The sequence below is a fragment of the Poecile atricapillus genome, chromosome 6 (genome assembly GCF_030490865.1).
Source record: "Poecile atricapillus isolate bPoeAtr1 chromosome 6, bPoeAtr1.hap1, whole genome shotgun sequence".
Lineage (NCBI taxonomy): Eukaryota > Metazoa > Chordata > Aves > Passeriformes > Paridae > Poecile > Poecile atricapillus.
The window spans coordinates 14,317,541-14,337,256 of NC_081254.1; the positions used below are offsets into that span (position 1 = coordinate 14,317,541).

The following is a 19,716-nucleotide window of genomic DNA, read 5'->3' on the forward strand; positions in this document are numbered from 1 at the left end:
AATAAACGGCCACCAGAACGGAACAAGATAATCTCAGAATTCCTACCTTGTAATACTGCCCCATGTTGACTGTTGGAGGAGGGTACTGCCCTGTGTTTTGCTGGCTTGGCATCCTCTGTCCAGGATAGTTGGGAGATGTAAGGGGTCTTGGAGGGTTGGGAGTGGGGTACTGACCAGGCTGGTTTGGAAACTGGCTATTTGGTCCATACTGCTGGTTTCCATAATTCGGCTGTTTCAGGACAGGGACACAAGAAGACAAAGCCATGTTTTATGCAAGCAGCTTTCTTGTATGGATTACTAGCATATATTCAGTAGCACAAATCAAAACCCCTTCAGGGGAGTACTTCTTAAAAGCATAAAAATCTTGCAGACCAGAGTGGGGTAAGATGCATGCACTCAGTCTTGTAACACTGTCAAAGGGCATTGTGCTTGGAAAAACCAGAATTACAACCAGATGCAAAGTTCACAAAATTTCTGTGTTTTTGCAAGTGCTACTACACCCAAGCCTGGGGCTCCTTTTTCAAATGTAGAGTGGAAGTGCAAAAACAAAAAATAAATAAATTAAAAAAATAAAACCATGAAAGGGGCAAGATCATAGAAGCTGTGTCGTCTACGTCTGCCTTTTTAACCAAACTGCTCTGCTGGCCTCTTGCTAGAATGTTCAGCAATACTTTAACAACTAAAGAGAAGTTCTTACTAGTCATAAGCACTTTGCTAGAGCTAGCTAAGACTGCGCTGTTGTTTTGGAATTGAAGTAATGAAAATTGGAACTCTAAAAGAAGAAGGTCAATTTGAAAAATCAACTTATTAATGTTCCCATAAAGGAACCCTTCAATGAAGAATAGGCAAATATCATCTGCAAAATTCCAGCCCAACAAACATGCAACATTTATGGCACTGTTCAGAACTGACTTGCTGGAAACATGAACATATTCACTTAAAAAGAAAAACCTGATTCTGAAGCAGCAAAAAGAGATTTAAAGTTATCCTTAAAACATGAAATCTGAAAAATTATGTGAACAAGCCACATTTTGTGTTTTAACTTACTTGTAAATAAGTGGCAGTATTTACAGAGTGAAAAGCCTCCTAAGAGAAGCAACTCCTGCAAAAGCACATCCCTTTTTTATTTCTGCTTAGTTTTTTTTTAGAAAAAAAATTGTTTGCAGAGCAGGAAAGAAATATAGCTCAGGCAGAAATGTTTTATGTGTTTTCTGCATGCCACGGTCCTCTTTGCTGTGCATTTTCTATAAACTCTTAGTACCATAATTATTGTCAGGGCAGTATTATAATATTCAGAGCTCTATACCTGTTGTTGAAAACTCAGTTGAATACAGAATTTCACCAGGAAATGATTTCTGAAGCTACTAAGGGTTAGCTAGATTTGTAAAAACACTTAGGTGTATTTAGGTGCTTGGAGCTGCTGGAATTCTAAAAAGCCTCTACTGCCCAATTCATACTAACTTGAAGAGTAAAACACATTGGTGCTTTTTAATTCCAAAAGCTCATTTGTCTACATCCTCTGTCTAAATTTCTCTAAAAATTTGACCCCAAGTATTTTGCCCTGTCCAAATACGAGTCATTGGCAAAGTAATTTTGCCTAAAAAGCCATTCAGATCTCCTGTAGCAGCAGGGCACCTTATCACACTCCCAATAAGCTGGTATTAGATAAATGCTGACAGAGAGGGATTTGAATTCAACGTTATTTATATTCATCTTAGTGACTATGAAAATCAACACTCAAAAAGTTTGGAAAGGAACTATTCTCTAAAAAATGACTGCTATTACTACTGGTCTTACAATACAATGTCTGTCCTGCATTTTGTTACAAAAATAAAACCGTCTAAGATGATACAGATCAGATATCTATTGGGTTAAAATGAACTATTTCACCCTCAGTGTCTCTTCTAAGTTGCCCAATTAAAAGACTCCACTCCTGTGATGGAAGCCTGCTTAAGATCTATGAAGTCACCATGAGAATCTTAGAATGATACTCTAGTTTGGGGCCTTTCTTGGGCTTAATGACCATCATATGGACTAACTTAGCAAGGGTCAACCTGAATACTTGAGAAGCTACAAAGGAAGAGTTGTTCCTGCTAATATTTTAATAGCTACACTCCTACTAAGGCTGGAACAAAGACATACCTATCTTAAAGGGATGTGTACCACACATTACCCAGTATGTTGCAGCTTACAGTCAAAGGAACAGTGTACACAAAAGATCATTTATTTTATTACCTCTCCTGGGTATGGTCTCTTTATGCCCTGTATAGGCAAAGACTGGGGGCGTGGGCCTGGATAGGCCTGCTGAGGCATCCTCTGCCCGTGGGTGCTGAAGGGGCTCATTCCAGGAGGCCGAGGCTGGTTCATGCCCATGGGTGGCCCGCTCATGCTGGAAGGTGTCATTCCGGCCCCCATGCTTGCTGGGTTCATGTTGCCTGGCATAGAAGCAGGACCACGAGGACCAGGCTGGTTCATAAACTGGTTGTTGTAAGCCTGAGTTGGACCCATCTGGAAAGAGGAACAAACCTTCAACGGAAGAAGAAGAAAAAAAAAAAAAGAATAAAATGCGACATGCATTTATAAAATGGGAAGAGGGAGCTGAACGTGCTTTTGGGGAACGGAAGAAGGGAAGGATTTATGTCGCATTTTCCTCCAATGTTTTCTAACATTTGATGGGTGGTGAAGTTATTGATAATAAAAATCCAATTGGAATTGTAAAAGGCATAAGAGTGGAAGACAGATGTAAGTCTGAGGTGAGAAATTAAATTGTTTCAATTGGCTGGTCTGGTACTGTAAGGTAACAGGTTAAGATGTTGCCTGTGTAAATACAGCACAACACTAAACCCTTTCTAACACCGTGTGCTTTTCATCATCTGGCATATGGACTCTTACACTTCAGAATTCAGAGAAATAAAAAAAGTAAGGAGGAAAAACCTGACTTGACCAAGCCCTTGTTTATTTTAAGAAAAAAATTATTCCATGAATACATGGCACACTAGAAGTTATGGATCACTGGAAATGCATGTCTCACATAGCAGCCTGTATAGACAGCATTACTAAAACCCAAATCTCTCTTCTATTGTTGTTTCCCTGTTTGAAGGCAGCCCAAACAACCAACTGCAGTTAGCAAAATGAACAATTGTCCAAGAGCTACAAAGCCTATTGCAAGATTCTAGGACATTTCACTAGGTACTAAATTTAGAGGGCTGGCAAAGGCAGCGATTATGTATCATATCAGATGCAGCTGTAACTTTGAGAACACTTCAATTTTTTTAAGAGGCAATCCCTAAACTACAAAACACAGTTAGGCAGGTTTTATTGGGAAGAATATGGGGACTGACTCATACTTACATACACACATTCCAGCAGTTTCCCATAAGGATTTCTACCCATGCTCGTGCACCAAAAAAAACCCCCAAAACCAAAAAAAACCCAAACCAGTAGGCACCTCAGCAAACACAACAGTGAGAAGGACAGCCAATTCCCTGTAATGGTCCAGCTCAGGCAGGTATGAAGACATAAGGATTACTTTCTTACCGGTCCATACTGGTTCATGTCTTTATTCTGTGTTTCCTGAAGGGCTGCCACAGTGGCTGTAGCTGTAGCTGTTGCTGTAGCAGCTGCAGCTGCAACTGCAGCAGCGGCGGCAGCTGCAGCTGGCTGGGTGAAATCAGCTGGTGGCCTCGTGTGGGGGGGAATCCCCATTCCTGCAGGGGTATTTGGGCCTCCAGGGTAACTAACAGGGAAGAAGAGAAAGGAGGAGAGAATTAAGATGTGCCTGGTGGATTTTGTTTTGAATGTTGGTGTGATCCTCACCTGGAACTGTTCCAAAAGCACGTCTCAATGACTAATGAAAGCCAGAAGGCCAGGTAATTAGGTGTGTACAGAAGATACAGGTTGCATCTACAGGTTACACCTGCTGCCCAGGTACAACAGTCACAGGGCTGCAACTGGGATTGCAAGGCATTGCCAGCAGTCATTTTGGAGGCAGTGAACTTCTTTGCAGCACTGTAGCCTCCTGCAATGTAGAACTGAACTCCTGAAAGTAAATGCTCTGTTCCTCAGCAATGTAGGGGCAAATTCACAGGAGCAGGAGCAGTGAACTTCCTCCAAGACAGCACATTAATCTGCCTCAGTGGTGAATTATGGCAAGTGCTCAAGATATCAGAAAAGCTTTCCTCCCTGAACTGTAGCAGAAAGGCCAGGAGAGACCCAATGCAATTGACTCCACTGGATCCCAGAGTGTGTTCTGCAGTTCCTTCCATTTCTTCTATTGATCCTAAGATAAATCAACCTAAGCCAAGCCACACCTTTACCACTTCAAGTTATCAAATATCTTTATAAATATGGGCCAATATACTGTGCCCATTTTAGAGAAGTTAATACAAAGCTGAAGAAACTTTTTGGCTTGGTCAAGGTCAGTCAGTAGATCAGTGGCAGAGATGAAGGAAGAGATAAACTCTCTCTGTCTGAGTCCAAAGCTTATATTCTTCACACTAGACTGCCTATGCTAACAGCAGCAGTCTCTTCAGCAGCCTTTGCACTGGTACTGTAAATAGTGGGTTCAGTTAAGTGTCCTCACCATCCCTGTTTACAGAGTATAGACCAGAAAGTCATCATGTAACTAATGCCAGGCTATTAGTTTGGATTATATGACTAATGCAGCATTTATTTCCCCAAAATAAATACACGTGACCATCTTTTTAACAAACATCTTCACTCCCAATACTTTTCAAATTCCTGCTGTGGAATATTCTATATGCTGTGCATATTCTGTTGCATAGGAAACTAGTTTGCCCAATACTCAAGCTTACTCCTCCATATGCACATAGAAATTATACCATCAATACCTTTCACATCCTGGCCTTATTAAATGTTAATCATTCCTAAGCCTGTGGTCTGTTTAACAATCTCTCTTAATTAAAACTTTATTTTGGGAGTTTATTAGAGCTAATTGATTGACCTAAGCCATTTCCATTCACTGTGATGAATTTCTTTGCAGTTTGGGTAGCTGATTTCCAGAGCTGTAAAAGCAGTATGTGCTTCAGTTAACCAGCAAAAAACAGCTACTGAGACTATATATAATTAAAAGGAGTCCATGACACTTCTGCTAGGTCACTAAAACAAGCTTCATCAAGTATTTACATCCATTTTCCACCTCAGAGAAATAAATCTTACCTGCCACCAAAACCTCCACTTCCAGGATAATTGGGTCGCCCATACATGCCCTGCTGTATGTATGGCTGAGTGGAGCCTGCCTTGGCTGAAAATTGTTGCTGCTGTCCAGCAAACTGAGGGGAATTGATTCCAGGGTTGCTGGTTGTCATCCCAGAAGCCATGGGATTTCCTGCTGGGTTCATAGGGTTGTTAGCATTTGCCATTGGATTTCCCAGCACCTGCAAGAAGAAACATAGGAGTAAGGGGCTGTACCTTCAAATATTTCAAGCAAATTAAGTTGATTTGCTGCAGTTGTTAAATCAAAACATAACCACCTGTACTCTGAACTCTAATGAACATAGACCTCATTGATGTCTAGGTGCACATTCCTGGTAATTTCTCTTTTTGCCATTTCCAAACAAAAAGGAGATTTTCAACTAGAAGGAACCCAAATTAAAAAAAAAAATCAAAAAAAGTTTATAAAAAACTTCTTATTAAAAAAGTTTATGAGAAAGACATGCTACAACCATGCCGTGATCATTCATTTGACTATAAGAAAGAGCATAGCTTTTTGGGGGGCAGGGTGTGTGAGAGGGTGAGACCTTTTTTGTTTGTTTAGTTGGTTGGTTGGTTGGTTTGATGCAGGACTTTGAAGTAACTTAGAAGTAGTCCCACTGGCACAATGCAAAGGGTACTACAGATAGAAAAACTGTGAAAGAGCATATTTCAGTAGTTTAACCTATTCTTGACTCTCTAAATAGTGTACAGTAGTCTATTGATTGTTTTTATTGCTTCTTATAAAAGAGTCCTCTGTTCTCTGTACAAAAGGGCTTGTCTTACTTGTTTAAAGGATTTTTTTTTCCCAAATTGCTATGATTTCCATGGAGATATAAGTGTGGCTGTTCATGGATCACCTGCATAAGAGTTCCCAGAAAGTCTCCTACTTGGGAAGAAACTCAGTGGTCATGATTTTTGCAGAAGACTAATTCAACAGCTCCAGGCATTCGAGAAAAGGAATGGGTGAGCCCAGCTCATTCCTTTTCCTCGAAGAGCACAAGGACTTACAGGAAATCCTGACATTCATATTAAATCTGCTCTGAATAGCTATAACCAAGCTCTGTGTTCCAGAGTTTCACTGCTCCCTTGCAATGACTCTGAAGAAGCATTTTTTCTCTTCATACAAGAAATTTTTTCCTTCTATTGCACATTCCTTTGTAGTACCAAGAATAGTTCAAGTAACATTACAGTACTCTTATGATTGAACAAAACTCAAAGTATTTTTTTATCCTTCTTTTTGCCTTTTTAAGTGTATAATAACCTGTGTTTTCATTTTCTGGCCAATATATATACCAGCATGTTTACTCAGGTGTTTCTCTCCCAAATGGGATACCTTTTCTTCTAAGGTGTTAAAGAAATCAACAATAATAAAACATGTTATAGATCCTGTAACTGTTTCCTCTTCTTGTTTTATTGAAGAAAGATTTTGCCATGACCAGTGCTTATATAACTGCCATCTGAGTATCTATATGACATGGCCTCTGAATAATTTCTTTTTCAAATGGCTCATTCCACTACAATTTCATTTTCAATTTTATAACCAAAATTAAAATAATAACAAAAGAATCCTCAGAAAATTTTGTATGGGATTTAACACTGCTTGGTTTGAAAGAAGCAAAAAAGACAGGTTAGATTTATGTACTATTTGCACTCGTTAAAGATGGTGATGTATTTTGAGCTCTTCATCTATGGTGTAAGCAAAGGCCAGACTGTCTGCAAGCTTAATTTGTGCCACATCCCTGGGCATGTACACTTATTATCACAAATAATTGGTAATTTCTTCATAAAAGATGCTTCTTTTTGTATAGTGTAATTCAATATACAACAGAGAAGAAAAAGAGAGTTAAGAGCGGAAAGAACCAAATGAAAATCCAGGAAATACGGTTCTCACCTGGGAGCCAAGAGCCCATGTTTCTGCTCCAATGCATACTGAAATATTCTTGCAAAGTTAGACAGCACTAACAGGAGAGGCTGGAAAGAACACAGCCTAAAATTGCTAGTTAGCAACTCACTGTGGGGCTAGACTTGGTACTGAACTTCACCAGCCCACAAGTACAACACAACCCCAGGTAAAATCAACAACTATCCTTGGTGATTCTAGCTAAAATTTTTGATAGAACTCTTCACATTCAAGCTGAATTCCCAAGAGGTTTGGAATTACCCCAAACCCATGCTTTCAGCATTGAAACCACACAGTGCAAAATATGAGGTAAATCCAAGCCTGACATTTGCATGCAGCCAAAGGACTGACTCAAGCTCTCAGACACCTCTTGTTCAATGCCATCAAAGTGGACATGACTGGGAAAATAATGCATCATATATAACAAAGAAGACAGACACTATTACTGATCCCAAGAGGATTTTCCAAAATACCTTCCATTTTACAAACATTAGGAGAAATGCATTATCTAGAGGGAAGGAAGCATAAAAATGAAGCTTACCTGGCTTTGAGAGGTGTTAGTCACACCCCATACTGTGGTGACCACTGATAAAGAGCCTGGAGGCTGGTTGGTATTTTGTTGCCAGGGAACAGAATCGTAAGGGAAAGACCCATCACTGCAAAAACAAATATTCAGGAGGGTGAGATTTTGGAAGTTTAAACTGTGGCAAATTGCTGGTGGTGACAAAGGAATTAACGTCTGACATTACCTTAGCTCTCCACTCCTCCACTATTAGCTTAGTATTCTCAGAGGCATGAAGTTTCTTTAATAGCAATGTGATCATATCAAACCACACAGAACAAATGAATTCCTTAACTATATTGAAGCACAGGGCTTTTACCATAAAAAGGTCTGTTAGCAGTGAAAGTCCAAGTAAACTCAGGGGCAGAGTTTCAAACAAGGACACTAAGTTACTCAGAAGCACGTATTTTTTTTGCAATTCATCTCAAACTCTTCAACAATCATGGCTTCAGCTGCCTTATATCAATTCAATTAGATTTTGAGACCAGACTGCAGCTCTGCTGTCTGCAGTGGGTCCCCAAATGGCCAGAAAAGCCTTTAAAGCAATAGCAGTTCAACATCATTTTGAAAAGTAAATTGAAATTCAGATAGTGTTCTCCCACACGATGGATAAGCTGCATGCCAAAAACAGTATTAGCTAATCAGCATTCTAGAAAATCAACTGCAGATATACAACACATCTTTCAGATAAATATGTGGATGAGAGGATTGGGTTTTTCCATTAGCTTTGTCCACATATACCAGCAACATTTCTTACAGTTCTTTTTATACAAAAGCAGACAGTGGTTTCAGAATGAGCCCAGGATAGGTACATACTTAGTATAATTAAAGAAATATCTTAAATCCAGTGAAAGTAACTACCAATCCTATGACCATAAAATACATTCCACTTGAAATTTGTTCATTCTTGTACTATTAACTTGTAAATTAGATTTCAGTTTGCATATATATATATACACATACACTCAGGTGATCTTTCCTCATCTAGATATATAGAAATGCCATTTAACAGACACACATTGCCTCCTTCATTTTCAAACACCATTGATTTGTATTTTGTATCAAGAACTGCATTTTTGTCTTGACTACCAGCTATCACCAAAATTCCATCCAGGGCTAGCTTGCCTAAAGAATCTATACAGGCTCTACATGCACTCTATCAACACACTTCAGAGCCTGCTCACTGTCCCGTGACCCCAGACAGTGCTCCAGGCTTGGACCACTCCTTCCTTTTGTGCTGTGAGCCAAAATCAAGGACTACCTCTGTATTCATTCTTTAGCCTGTTTGTAATGCCAAGTGTGAATTATTTAAGAACAGGAATTGCTCTGCACAGAGAGTGCACATGTGTGATAAAAACTGCCTCTGTCCCAAGTAACAAATAATGCAATAACAGCAGCAGCAACTGTGTAAATGAAGCAGTGAATACATTTCACAAACAACTAGGAAATTTCAAACAAATTGCACAATGCTCTGCTAGCACACCAGCAACATAACTGTAAATTTGAACTGACCTATTTGCTTCAAAATACCTATATTCAATCAAGCAATAAAATCACACAAAAATTTAAATCAGGGAAAAGAATAATTTCCCCTTATAAATAATTAGAGAAAATTAATGGAAAATGCTAGGTCTCTGTAAGAAGCCTGACACATCATGTTTACATTGACAGCATCCATATAAACCAGTGTGTGAATCAGGGCATACTGAATACCTTGAAATCACTAAGTCCTGCTAGCCAATGTTTCTTTAAAATGTTTTCTCATAGAATCTTGCCCCTCTCACTCAGAGGCTCAGACAATGGCTTCAGTGACTAATATTTGCAAGTGACGCAATGCAAGTCCCTCCACCAGCATGGAGACAAATGATGACTAACCCAGAATTTGTGACTGCTATTAAGATTTCCTCTTTTATCCTGCTCTGAATGATGCCTCCTACTTTACTTCCTTCTCTGACTGTTTCTGATGATGTCTGCTCTATGATTTGTTTGGATATTTATGGCACATATGAGTGTTCATGTACTTCAGTGACTACAAAGAAGCTCTCTCCATGACATAAGCAGTGAAAGGACTCACTGCAGACATTCCTCTGTATTCCCCACTGATGTGCTGTGGACAGGTAATAAAACCTGAGGAGCAAGGCAAATATTTTGCAAGTGTATGAGTAAATAAGAAGGGTAATGACAGGCAGGAATCAAACCACAATGTCACTAAAGATTCTTCTAATGCAAATATGCCGTACAGTTTGTAAACACACTCCAACTTTGAGCAAGCAATGCTTCAGCCTGCTGTTAAGAAGTTATAATTATTTCTTCACTTTCTTTGCCTACTAAGCATGCTTCTCTTACCCATTTCTCTCCTTTACAGGATGCAGAAGGGATTTCATATATCATTCTTCCATAGTTTTCAGTGGTAGAGTCAGACAATTTGTTCAGTGGAAGGCTACACTGGATTCTCAAAGACTGTATGATCACTTCATCCTAATTATAAATACCGAGTAAATCACTCAATTTTTACTGTATTAAAATTAAAATGGGTGACACCTCAAGAAACCATATTGCTCACAAATAATAAAGCCTTCAGCACCACACAAAAAAGCCAGAAAAAGAGACCAGGTACAGATTTGTTTAGAAATATTCATTGTGCACATTGAACCATGTGACTACCACATTATCCAACCCAGGACCTATTGTTAAATCTCAAACATTATTAATAACAGAAATTATGGCAACACTGAAATAGTGATAGATGTGCATCACAGAATATGAACTTAAATAGCCTAATATCCACTTACTGTCCTAAACCTCATCCCTCAAGTCTCACCTTAGTTACCATGAGAAAATGACCCCATGAGAAATGCAAGGCAATCTCATGGTTTGCATTCCCCAGCATTTACTCTGGCCCATCACCAATTACCAATTACATGCATGTCTGAGTACGACTTTTGCCATACTGGATACAATATCCACCCTTTCTCCATCACATGAAGACTTGCTTGGTTTCAAGTAGTAGGAGATGCTGAAACTTGTGCCACTCAATTAGAGGACTACTTGTCCCTCCACTTCACTCTTTCAGCTTCCATTTCTGTCCTTAAAACTACCCAAAGGAATATTCCCACCATCAAAGGAAAATCCATGTAAGTACCGTAATGAAACGTGACCAATCCAATTCTCATTTGCAAAGAGCAGTGGTTTTCCCCTGTTATTATACAGAGCTGTGAATTATCCTGAAATCCTTTTCTTTAAACTTGAAAATGGCAGCCAATAAAGAAAGAAGCTTCAACCTCTTCAGCCAAAGCGAAATGCTGCCCATGACATTGTTCCTGTTGAACTGTACAAGGGTAATTAAGTCTCTCACTGCACCCTGGAGGGCAGTGAGTCAGTTTGGGCTCAGCTGGAGCCCACTAAAAGAGTATTGACTAAATTTACAATAGTGCTAATGAACCTATACATACTACTGGTCAGCATTAGAGGCCAAACAGCAGAGGAAGACACAGAGCAAAGACCAAGAGATGGAGGGAAATCACCTCTCAAAGTAATTTTGCTACTGTGATGTAGCAAAACTGCAATCAAGCAATGAGGAAGGATTTCTTAGCTACTGACAAATGTACTGAACCTACCAGTAATACAACACTCATGTTGAAGAGGTACATTGGTAGATAGGTCTAAAAAGCTTCTCTTAATCCCAGTACTAGACAGATATCCAGTCTCTAGGAAAAGTTACAGACTTCATGTGAGACAGAGACTGATAGTTAATTCTAATAAAAATCGCTTAATAACAAGTGACCTTTGTAGAATAAATTAATACAAGTGAATCACTGTAGTTTATACATGATTTGTGGCATTATTTTCGGCAATGTTTATGTTGTCACTAAAGCAATTGTATATGTATCTGACACTCTGTTTACATGTCTTCATTCCTGGAGGAAGGAAAGACTCAGATGGTTTAGTGAAGCATGCATCCCTGGAGCATTGGCACTTTACATATTGTGGAGGAGGGTGAAAACAGAATTACACATTCCTGGTGATTTTCCACATCACTTGTTGAGAGGGCCAGCCAGGTGTCTAAAATGCTACCTTCATAAAGCATCTACCTCTGTTTTAAACACTGTAAATCTACCAATTACTGCACCAGATGCTGACTTTCCAAAAAAGCCTTTTCAGTCCAGCCACTGACAATCAAGTTTCCCATAACTGGGCCTTCAATGGTTACCTTCTGCTGCTTACCCTCAAGCCAGCTTTGCAGTTTTGCAGAGGTCTTTAATATCTCTGAAGAGTATGTAATATATAATATGTGTAATATGACACACATATTACATATGAATTCACACAAACCATTAAATCTACCAACCCTGTGCTAACTTTCTCAGTTGACACCAAGATGAGTAGGTAATTGCCACTGGAACACTGACTGTCATTTCTCCCACATCTTCTTTTGTCACCCATGGACACCTTGAGAGGAGAGCATCTCATGACAAGGTGTAAGGTGTCAGAGAATGACACGAGGCAAACATGTCTTTGCAATAACACATGGCCAAAAATCAGAGCAGGCAAAATACAACCCAAAACTGGGGGCTGTTCATCTGGTTCTGACTGATGGCACCTCTCTGTGTCTGCACCTTGCTCTGCCTCTGGGCAGATGTGTGCTCGGGGTGCTCAGCACCCCTTGCCTGTATTCTTGGTTGGAGCCTCTAGGTGACACTACTTTAATACAAACGAAACCATAACAATTTCCAAACAAGGTTCCTTGCTCCTTTCTTTCCCCACTACAACCTGATGCATTTGCAGTGAAAAAATAGCACAAATCCCACAGTCTGAACAGGCAAGAACGCCTCAGGTAATTGAAGCACCAAGATATGAGTTTCATCTCTGGGTTGTCTCACAAGTTAGGCAGTTCAGCTTCTTGCATTCAGGTTTAGTTTTTGTTTTACTTGGATTTCTTAAAAGAACACCAGTCGTATTTATACACATAGTATTTATACAGACATCATATTTATATACACGTAATTAACATTTATTAATATGGATTCAGTTTGAAAGCCTTCTTGACCACCGTGAACCTAACACCAGAAAGTGGGAAAAAGAATGGGGAAAAAAAGCAGCTTAAGTCCTTTCTGGAGCATTTTAGTATTTCATATTAAAAAGGCAGTTCAAATTCAGTATTTGCACTGCACCATGCAAACCTAATGACTCAATAAGCTATCAATCCCTGACAACCTATTCAAAAATTACGCATCAAATGGATTTTTTCTTTCCTTTTGGTCAAAGTTCCATTGAAAATGTCCCCAGCCTTGAGTACTAATTCTAGAAAACCCCACCATGACAACTGAAAGAAAAAATTTGTTTTTGCTTACTGCCAATCAAAACCATTTTGGAGATCTGCTTTTATTTTCTTTGCGAAAACCACTAGACATTTAGAAGGAAATAACTGACTTGTCATTTTTCATTGAGATTCTTTTTCAAAGAAACAGAACCAGCACCTCCCCACGTGAGAGACATGCACCGTCTTCATACACCTACAGTGATTGACAACGTTTCAACTTCAACACCTAACATTAGTTTATAGTCTAGGTGACAGTTACTATAAACACATTACTATTAAAAAAAACAAACCACAAAATTTAACCAAGCTATCCCCTGACCTTCTGTGTTTTCCGTAGGCTCTGTAAACCACTCTATACAATTTGTTGTTCACACAGAGGAACATGGCAGAACCAGGAGATACCAACGTGGAAAGAACATGAAGACCACTTACACTCAGCAAGAATATACGATGACATATTGTGAAGGAAACAAAGACAAAATACCTCTGTACATCACACATGATGTGCAGAACCAAACTAAGAGCTGATGTTGTGTGCAGGTACCCTAAACTTTATGCATTCAAGATTAGGAAAGCAAGAGGGTGGTATAGTCAGTTTGTATATTAATAAATGACTTTGAATGCCTAGCAAGAATTAGCTTTTGATTGATGCCATCTATGTGATTCACACCTTCCTCAAATACGTTCCTCTATTTTGCATTATTATTTGAAGATGTTTAAATTGTATTGGCATAATTTAAGGCACCATCCTGCATTTCACTAAGCAAACACCTAAAACACAATCCTATCCAAATCCCAGGGTGTTTCTATGTAATGTTAAAATGAAAAAAAACCAATTTGGAAGAATTCTACAAGATTTTATTTCCCTCTATTCTTAAAGACATGACTACAACATCCAGATTTTACAAAGAAAATTCACAGTTCCAAAGTATATCCCATCATGATTTCTCAAGCCTGTTGACTCCCTCCACTCTTTCCAACTAGATGAACATCTTCTCTAACCCTCTGGAAAGTTTTGATTCTCCCAACTCCAAATGCACAGCAGATCCATACCTAGTCCTTGCCTACCAAGACAGAATTACCTCAGATGTTGTTTCAGTATTGGATGTTGCCTGTACCATGAAAAGAAAGACCAAAAGCAGTTAGAAATTTTGTAATTCACTGTAAAAAGAAGGAGGTTGTTTTCTGGCAAACCACATGAGAACACAGAGCACTCTGAACCCCTTCTAGGTGAGCAGATACAGGTGAAGCAGTCAAAAGGTGAAGGCAACAAGCCATTTATCAGCTCAGTGGTTTGGATGGCACCTGCTGCTAGCAGGTGGCTATCACACCCTGCCTCTGTTCTTTTAAATAGCCACACACACATTTATAATAACCATTCATGCAGCCACACACATATGCACAATACAGGAGTTTGCATGAAGACTGAGAGAGCAAAATCGAGCTGACAATTCAGCAGGTGATACAAAGTACCTCTGGAAACTGAAAGCCCTTAACTTTTTCTTTGTATTTGTGACAAGGCCTGTGAGGCCTGCATGATTTATGACTGCACAAGGTGGGAATGCTGCCTTCCATTTCACATTGGGTTGCTACAGATCAGGCTGTGTGTGACACGCTCGCGGCTGTGCTTCCTGGCGCCTTACTCTACACTCAGTGTCATCACTTAGAGCCATGCCTGCAAGTCTCATGCTGCTCAGCAAGAGTTACTGCATCTGATTTTAACTCCTGAAATTAGAAAAATGCATTAGGCCAAATAATTAGATTAATTCATAAGTTTTTGAACCTGCAAAAACCCACACCTCCCCTGCATGCACACACAGTCCTGCTTGACTACAGATTTCATATATGTCCACGCACATGTGTGTGCACACGCAAAGATACAGAGATAATGCAACTTATTTCTGTTCGTGTGGAATAAATGATCACAGCTATGCAGGTAAGAAACAAAAATGCTACTGAGACCCACTCCTGCCTCTAAGAAGCAGAAGGGGTTACATTGTCTGACATGGGAACTACAGCATCCATCTGATAAAAGGAAAAAAGATTAAACCATCACACCCAGTTCTATTGTCACACAAGTAGACCATGCAATGCATTACTACAGCCCAGATTACAGTTACAAAATCCACCGGTAACAGCCCTGCTATTAACATGCCACCTGTTACCTTTTTCAAAATGCTGAAATTATCTTATGAGCGTTTTCAGCTTGACAAATGCAGTTTAATCTTTATTGCATCTCACAGCACAGATCTGCTTCATCCATGTCTTATTTATCTCACGTGTGTCGGAATGCAACCCCGAGCCCTCAGTCCCCCCCGCCACCAGGCATTCCTTCTGCTCTGCTTTATCAATATACCTGGGTTTCCATATCCGACTGCTCCTTTACAATAAAAAACACACCCACCCAGTATTCTACCATTGCCTGTTGCCTTGGTAATCCAAATGCCTGGGTACTCGCTGATTATCGGCGAATGAGACTCGCATTGTTCACACCGCAGCGCGTCTGCTATGTTAATGTGAGATAATGGCAGCCAGAAGACTCCTTTTGTTCCCAGCTTTGCTGTTTATTCATAGTGCCTGGAGGTCAGCGACTGCTACAACAACCGGGGAAGGAACCGCTGAGAGCGTGAGCAGATTCCACTTCTGCTTTTGCCTCTGAGACAGGGGGAAACACGAGCAGCCCCGCACAGCGAGAAGGGCACCGGGAGCTCTGCAGTCTGACTCACGCAAGGTGTAGCAGGCGGCTCGGAGGAAGATGTGATGGACTTGCACTTCCGAGATTTTAGATGAAGCTGATTTACGCTCCCCGACAACAGAAAAAAAAACCGCTTTCTTCGAGAGGCACGGCGGGAAGGGAGGGAGAGAGGGAGGAGGGGGCAGCACAGCACCGCCGCAACTTACGGGAAGCGATCCGGGCTGGGGGCTCCGGGGCTGCCCGGGGAGCAGGGACAGCCCTGCCGAGCCCCTGAGGGCAGCGGCCGGGCCGGGGGCGGCGGGCCGGGGGCGGCGGGCCGGGGGCAGCGCCCGCAGCGGGGCGGGCGGGGACCGAGCGGCCGGGCACGGCAGGGCAGGGCAGGGCAGGGCAGCCCGGGCAAGTGACCTGGCCGGGGAGGGACGGCGGAGGGGCAGGTCTGAGAAACGTCTCCCCGAGCCGTCCCCGCGCTCTGCCTGGCTGTCAGAGGAGTTTGGAAATGCTGTCGGTGACACAGGGACACGGGCAAACAAACCGTCACATCGCATCTCCCCTGACGCGTTAAGTGGGAGCTGAGAGCACGAACAGGCTGTGGTACCTTCCCCGCATTCCCAGCTTGGTGGAGACGAGGACATTCAAGACGGTGCCCCGGCTGGTGCGCTGCTCCTTATCCCCGGAACAGCCCTTTCATGGGAAGAAACCACCGAATCCTGCTAAAGGCACTGCCAGTGTCTAATTAATGTCAGCGACCCATCTGCCCAGGTTGCTGATGCGCTCTGTCTGTCGAGCAGGCTTTGTTGTCATTTCTAGCGAAAACCAGCCAGGAGTGTCTTAGCTCGAATTGCTAACCCTTTTTTTTTTTTTTTTTTTTTTTTTTTTTAGGGAAACCATTAGAAAAGCCCTCCACCACTGCAAATAGTAATGACTATTTCCTTTTCTTCTCACTGCGATTCTGAGAGACTTGAGAATCCAGGCGTATGGGAGTAGCAGGAATACAACAATTGACAAAATTGAGCACCGGGAATTCACTCCTTTTGTAATCTATTTACAGAGAAATCCTGTGGAGGGTGACATTTTCATGTAAGTGAATGAATAACAGATACACGTTAAAGAAAAGGCACAAAGAAAAATATCAAGACTTAGACAAAATATACATCTGTGATCCCGCTGCCAAATTATCCAAAAAGATCCAAAAATCGTTTAAAAAGAGAAGGTATTTGCCGGAATTTATGTCAGGAATTTTTACGTGCCAGACTGTAAGCTCCCTCCCTGCTTAGAAGCCATGTCACCTCCTGGCAGGCAGGCTGGAGCGCGATGCTCACAGCGTGGGTACCCAGAGAACAGCTACTCACACTGAACTCACCCTGTGCTGAACCAGGGGCTGGCCCTCCCCCAGCCCTTCTGTGCCTGGAAAGGACTGCTAAACCCCACGGGGGGACCTGATGCTGCGCTGGTCCAAGGGCACTGACTTAGTTCTGATGCTCCCTATCCAAAGGTGTTCAACCCAGTTAAAAGAATCCCAATGATTTTAATGAGTTTTGCAACAAAGGGCTAGGCAAAGTACAGCTTCCAGTGTCACCACATGCTGACAGTCAAAATGGTTAAAAACCAGGGGTGCTGCCAATAGTTAAATGATTTTTAACCCCATTACCACCAGAAATCAGTTGGTTTCATTGAGAAGTGACAGAAGGTACCTTCCCAATGTGCTCAAAGAGGAAAAATCATGTAGACTCAGCATATATCACTTGCTTTTGAGAGCAGACCTCATGCAAAGAGCCGTGATGCCCCTGTGATAATCGCTAAACACAAATCACAATCGACCAGGCATTCTCTGGTATTAGCTCTTCAATATGGCCCAAACACGAAAATGATACCTGTCTATTCAAAGCTGTTGCCATATTTTAAGAACTAACATAGATAGTACAAAGCCTGAGAAGATCAGATTTTGCCTCAGTCAGCAGACATACCTTAAATAATATTTGCCTAGTGTTTACTTATAAAAATATCAGCCAATACTTTTAAATTAAAAAAAAAAAATAATCACAAACTAAAACTGTAAGACTACAATCTCTACAGGAAAAATACAGTATATAGCTACTTAAACATACTTACCAGAAAAAAACACCCCACAAAATTATTGTAGTCCTGGCTACATATTAATTTTATTACAACAGCACTCACTTTGACTCATCAATCAACATAGAAGAACTGTTTTCACATCTGTGCAAGGTGCTGTACACACAAGAAAAAACTCCTCCTTATCCTATACCTTTTACCAAACATGTAAAGAATATATATTTGAAAACAAGTTGCCCATTATTGTTTCCTGTTACCACAAGAACTGACAGCAAACTTTTCTAAAATGAAATGCAGATTTTTCACATGAAAACATTTCATATTTAATTATTAACAGCTAATGGTTACACTCATCAGTTCTCAAGGAGAAGGTACTCATTTGCTTTTAGCTTCAACAGGCTCAAGGTTTTCTTCCACCTCCTTCCTGTAAGTGTATGTGATAAAACTAGTATCGGTAGTTTCACTTGGAGGACAAGATGGACAAACAACTCTTGGGACAACACTCTGGAGCAATTAGTAATTAGTTTTGTCTTTGCAATGCTTAGTGTATAAGCAAACTGTTCTGAATAAATTTTCCATTTTTTCTTTTTCTTTAAGAAGTGGCACTTCTGCAGAAACACTTCTTGATTCTGAACTCTTCCCTTATTCTCTCCTGATAGTAAATTTTAACATTTCTTGACAGAAAGGAAACCAGAAAAAACAGCGAAGCTACTCTTGCAGAATCAGAAGTAATACAGGTTTCTTTACTGGGTATATTCTTTTATATTAGGATTTACCATCTGTTCAGTCCCTAATTATATTTATTTCACAGCTCCACAACCAGAAAGATGAAAAGGCTTTGAAACAATTTTATCTTTTACCTCAAGAGTTATGAATTCTTTTGCAAAGATTGTCCCTGCATGTCAGAGCCATGACATAATGGAGCAATCCCCTGCTTCAAACTGATGTATAAAACATGCACAATGTGCTTGTTTTCATAAAAGCATGCTGCACCTCACCTCATCCAGACATTTTTAAAGTGACTATCACTATTGGCCAAAACAGCCTATGATGCAAAATTGAAAAGGCAGCAGCTTTTACAGAACTTCTGTACTGTACCCTTTCAGAACTGTTTGTACTAGTATGTTATAACCAGTTCACTCCTGATTGTCAACAATGAAAGAGCCAGTCCTCACCACCCAGTAAACATTTAGACAGAATTACCATTCTTTTCCAAGAGCTCCTATGACTGTTTGAAAGTTCAGCTCTTAGTCAAGTTTAAATTGGAAGAAAAAAAGGACAAAAGAAGCATTAAAAACAAACACTCTTTTAAAGCAAGTCTAACCACTAAAAGGTATTTATGATTGCCTGAACATAAAACATTAATGGTAACAAATAACACAAATACTGTAAGATTGAATTAATGCCTCATTTCATCTACTGTTTAATTGACTCTAAACCTTTGGCATTAAGTAATTTGTGATAAAAATAACATTATCTTTGTATTTCTCATCAATCATGACTGCCCTATAGAGGCATTACCACTTTTCTGTCACTAATTGTGAGCACCTGGCAATTAATACAAAAGACCAAAATTTGGAGCAAGAGTGAAGACAGTAAGAACCCTACAGATGCTCATGACAACACACTAAACAGCTGTCTATTTCTAGGTGGTTTTGTTGACACGTAAGTGTTATTACAAGCTGTGCAAGAAATGAGAAGCCCCCCCCAGAGTTTGCCTGAGTCAGACTGACATGAAAATGAACTAGGGTGCAATTCCTCCTGGGATTGATTTGAACTGTACCCATTTCAACGAAAATTCAATTTGATACAGGTGTACAGGTCCACCACTTAATACAATAAAGTGTTAAGTAGGAACTTCAGCAAAGCATTGGAAGGTGTATAATGACAATAATTTGTACTTGCATACCAGCACTTGCCAAAGACCTTAAATTAATTCAAAAATCAGCCAC

The 19,716-nt window shown here is 40.4% G+C and overlaps 1 protein-coding gene across 9 annotated transcripts in view; it reads right to left on the reverse strand.

The window, feature by feature from the left end:
- Nucleotides 1-19,716, reverse strand: part of ZMIZ1 (zinc finger MIZ-type containing 1) — a 341,983-nt gene that overhangs the window by 29,007 nt on the left and 293,260 nt on the right. For 7 of the 9 annotated variants that reach the window (XM_058840875.1, XM_058840874.1, XM_058840876.1 and 4 more), the window contains 5 exons: nucleotides 7,656-7,770; nucleotides 5,179-5,396; nucleotides 3,538-3,736; nucleotides 2,236-2,526; nucleotides 47-229 (listed from right to left, as the gene is read on the reverse strand). In XM_058840875.1, coding sequence (XP_058696858.1) covers nucleotides 47-229; nucleotides 2,236-2,526; nucleotides 3,538-3,736; nucleotides 5,179-5,396; nucleotides 7,656-7,770 — 1,006 coding nt within the window. The remainder of the gene's footprint in view (nucleotides 1-46; nucleotides 230-2,235; nucleotides 2,527-3,537; nucleotides 3,737-5,178; nucleotides 5,397-7,655; nucleotides 7,771-19,716) is intronic. The other 2 variants (XM_058840879.1, XM_058840882.1) reach the window with 1 other exon arrangement.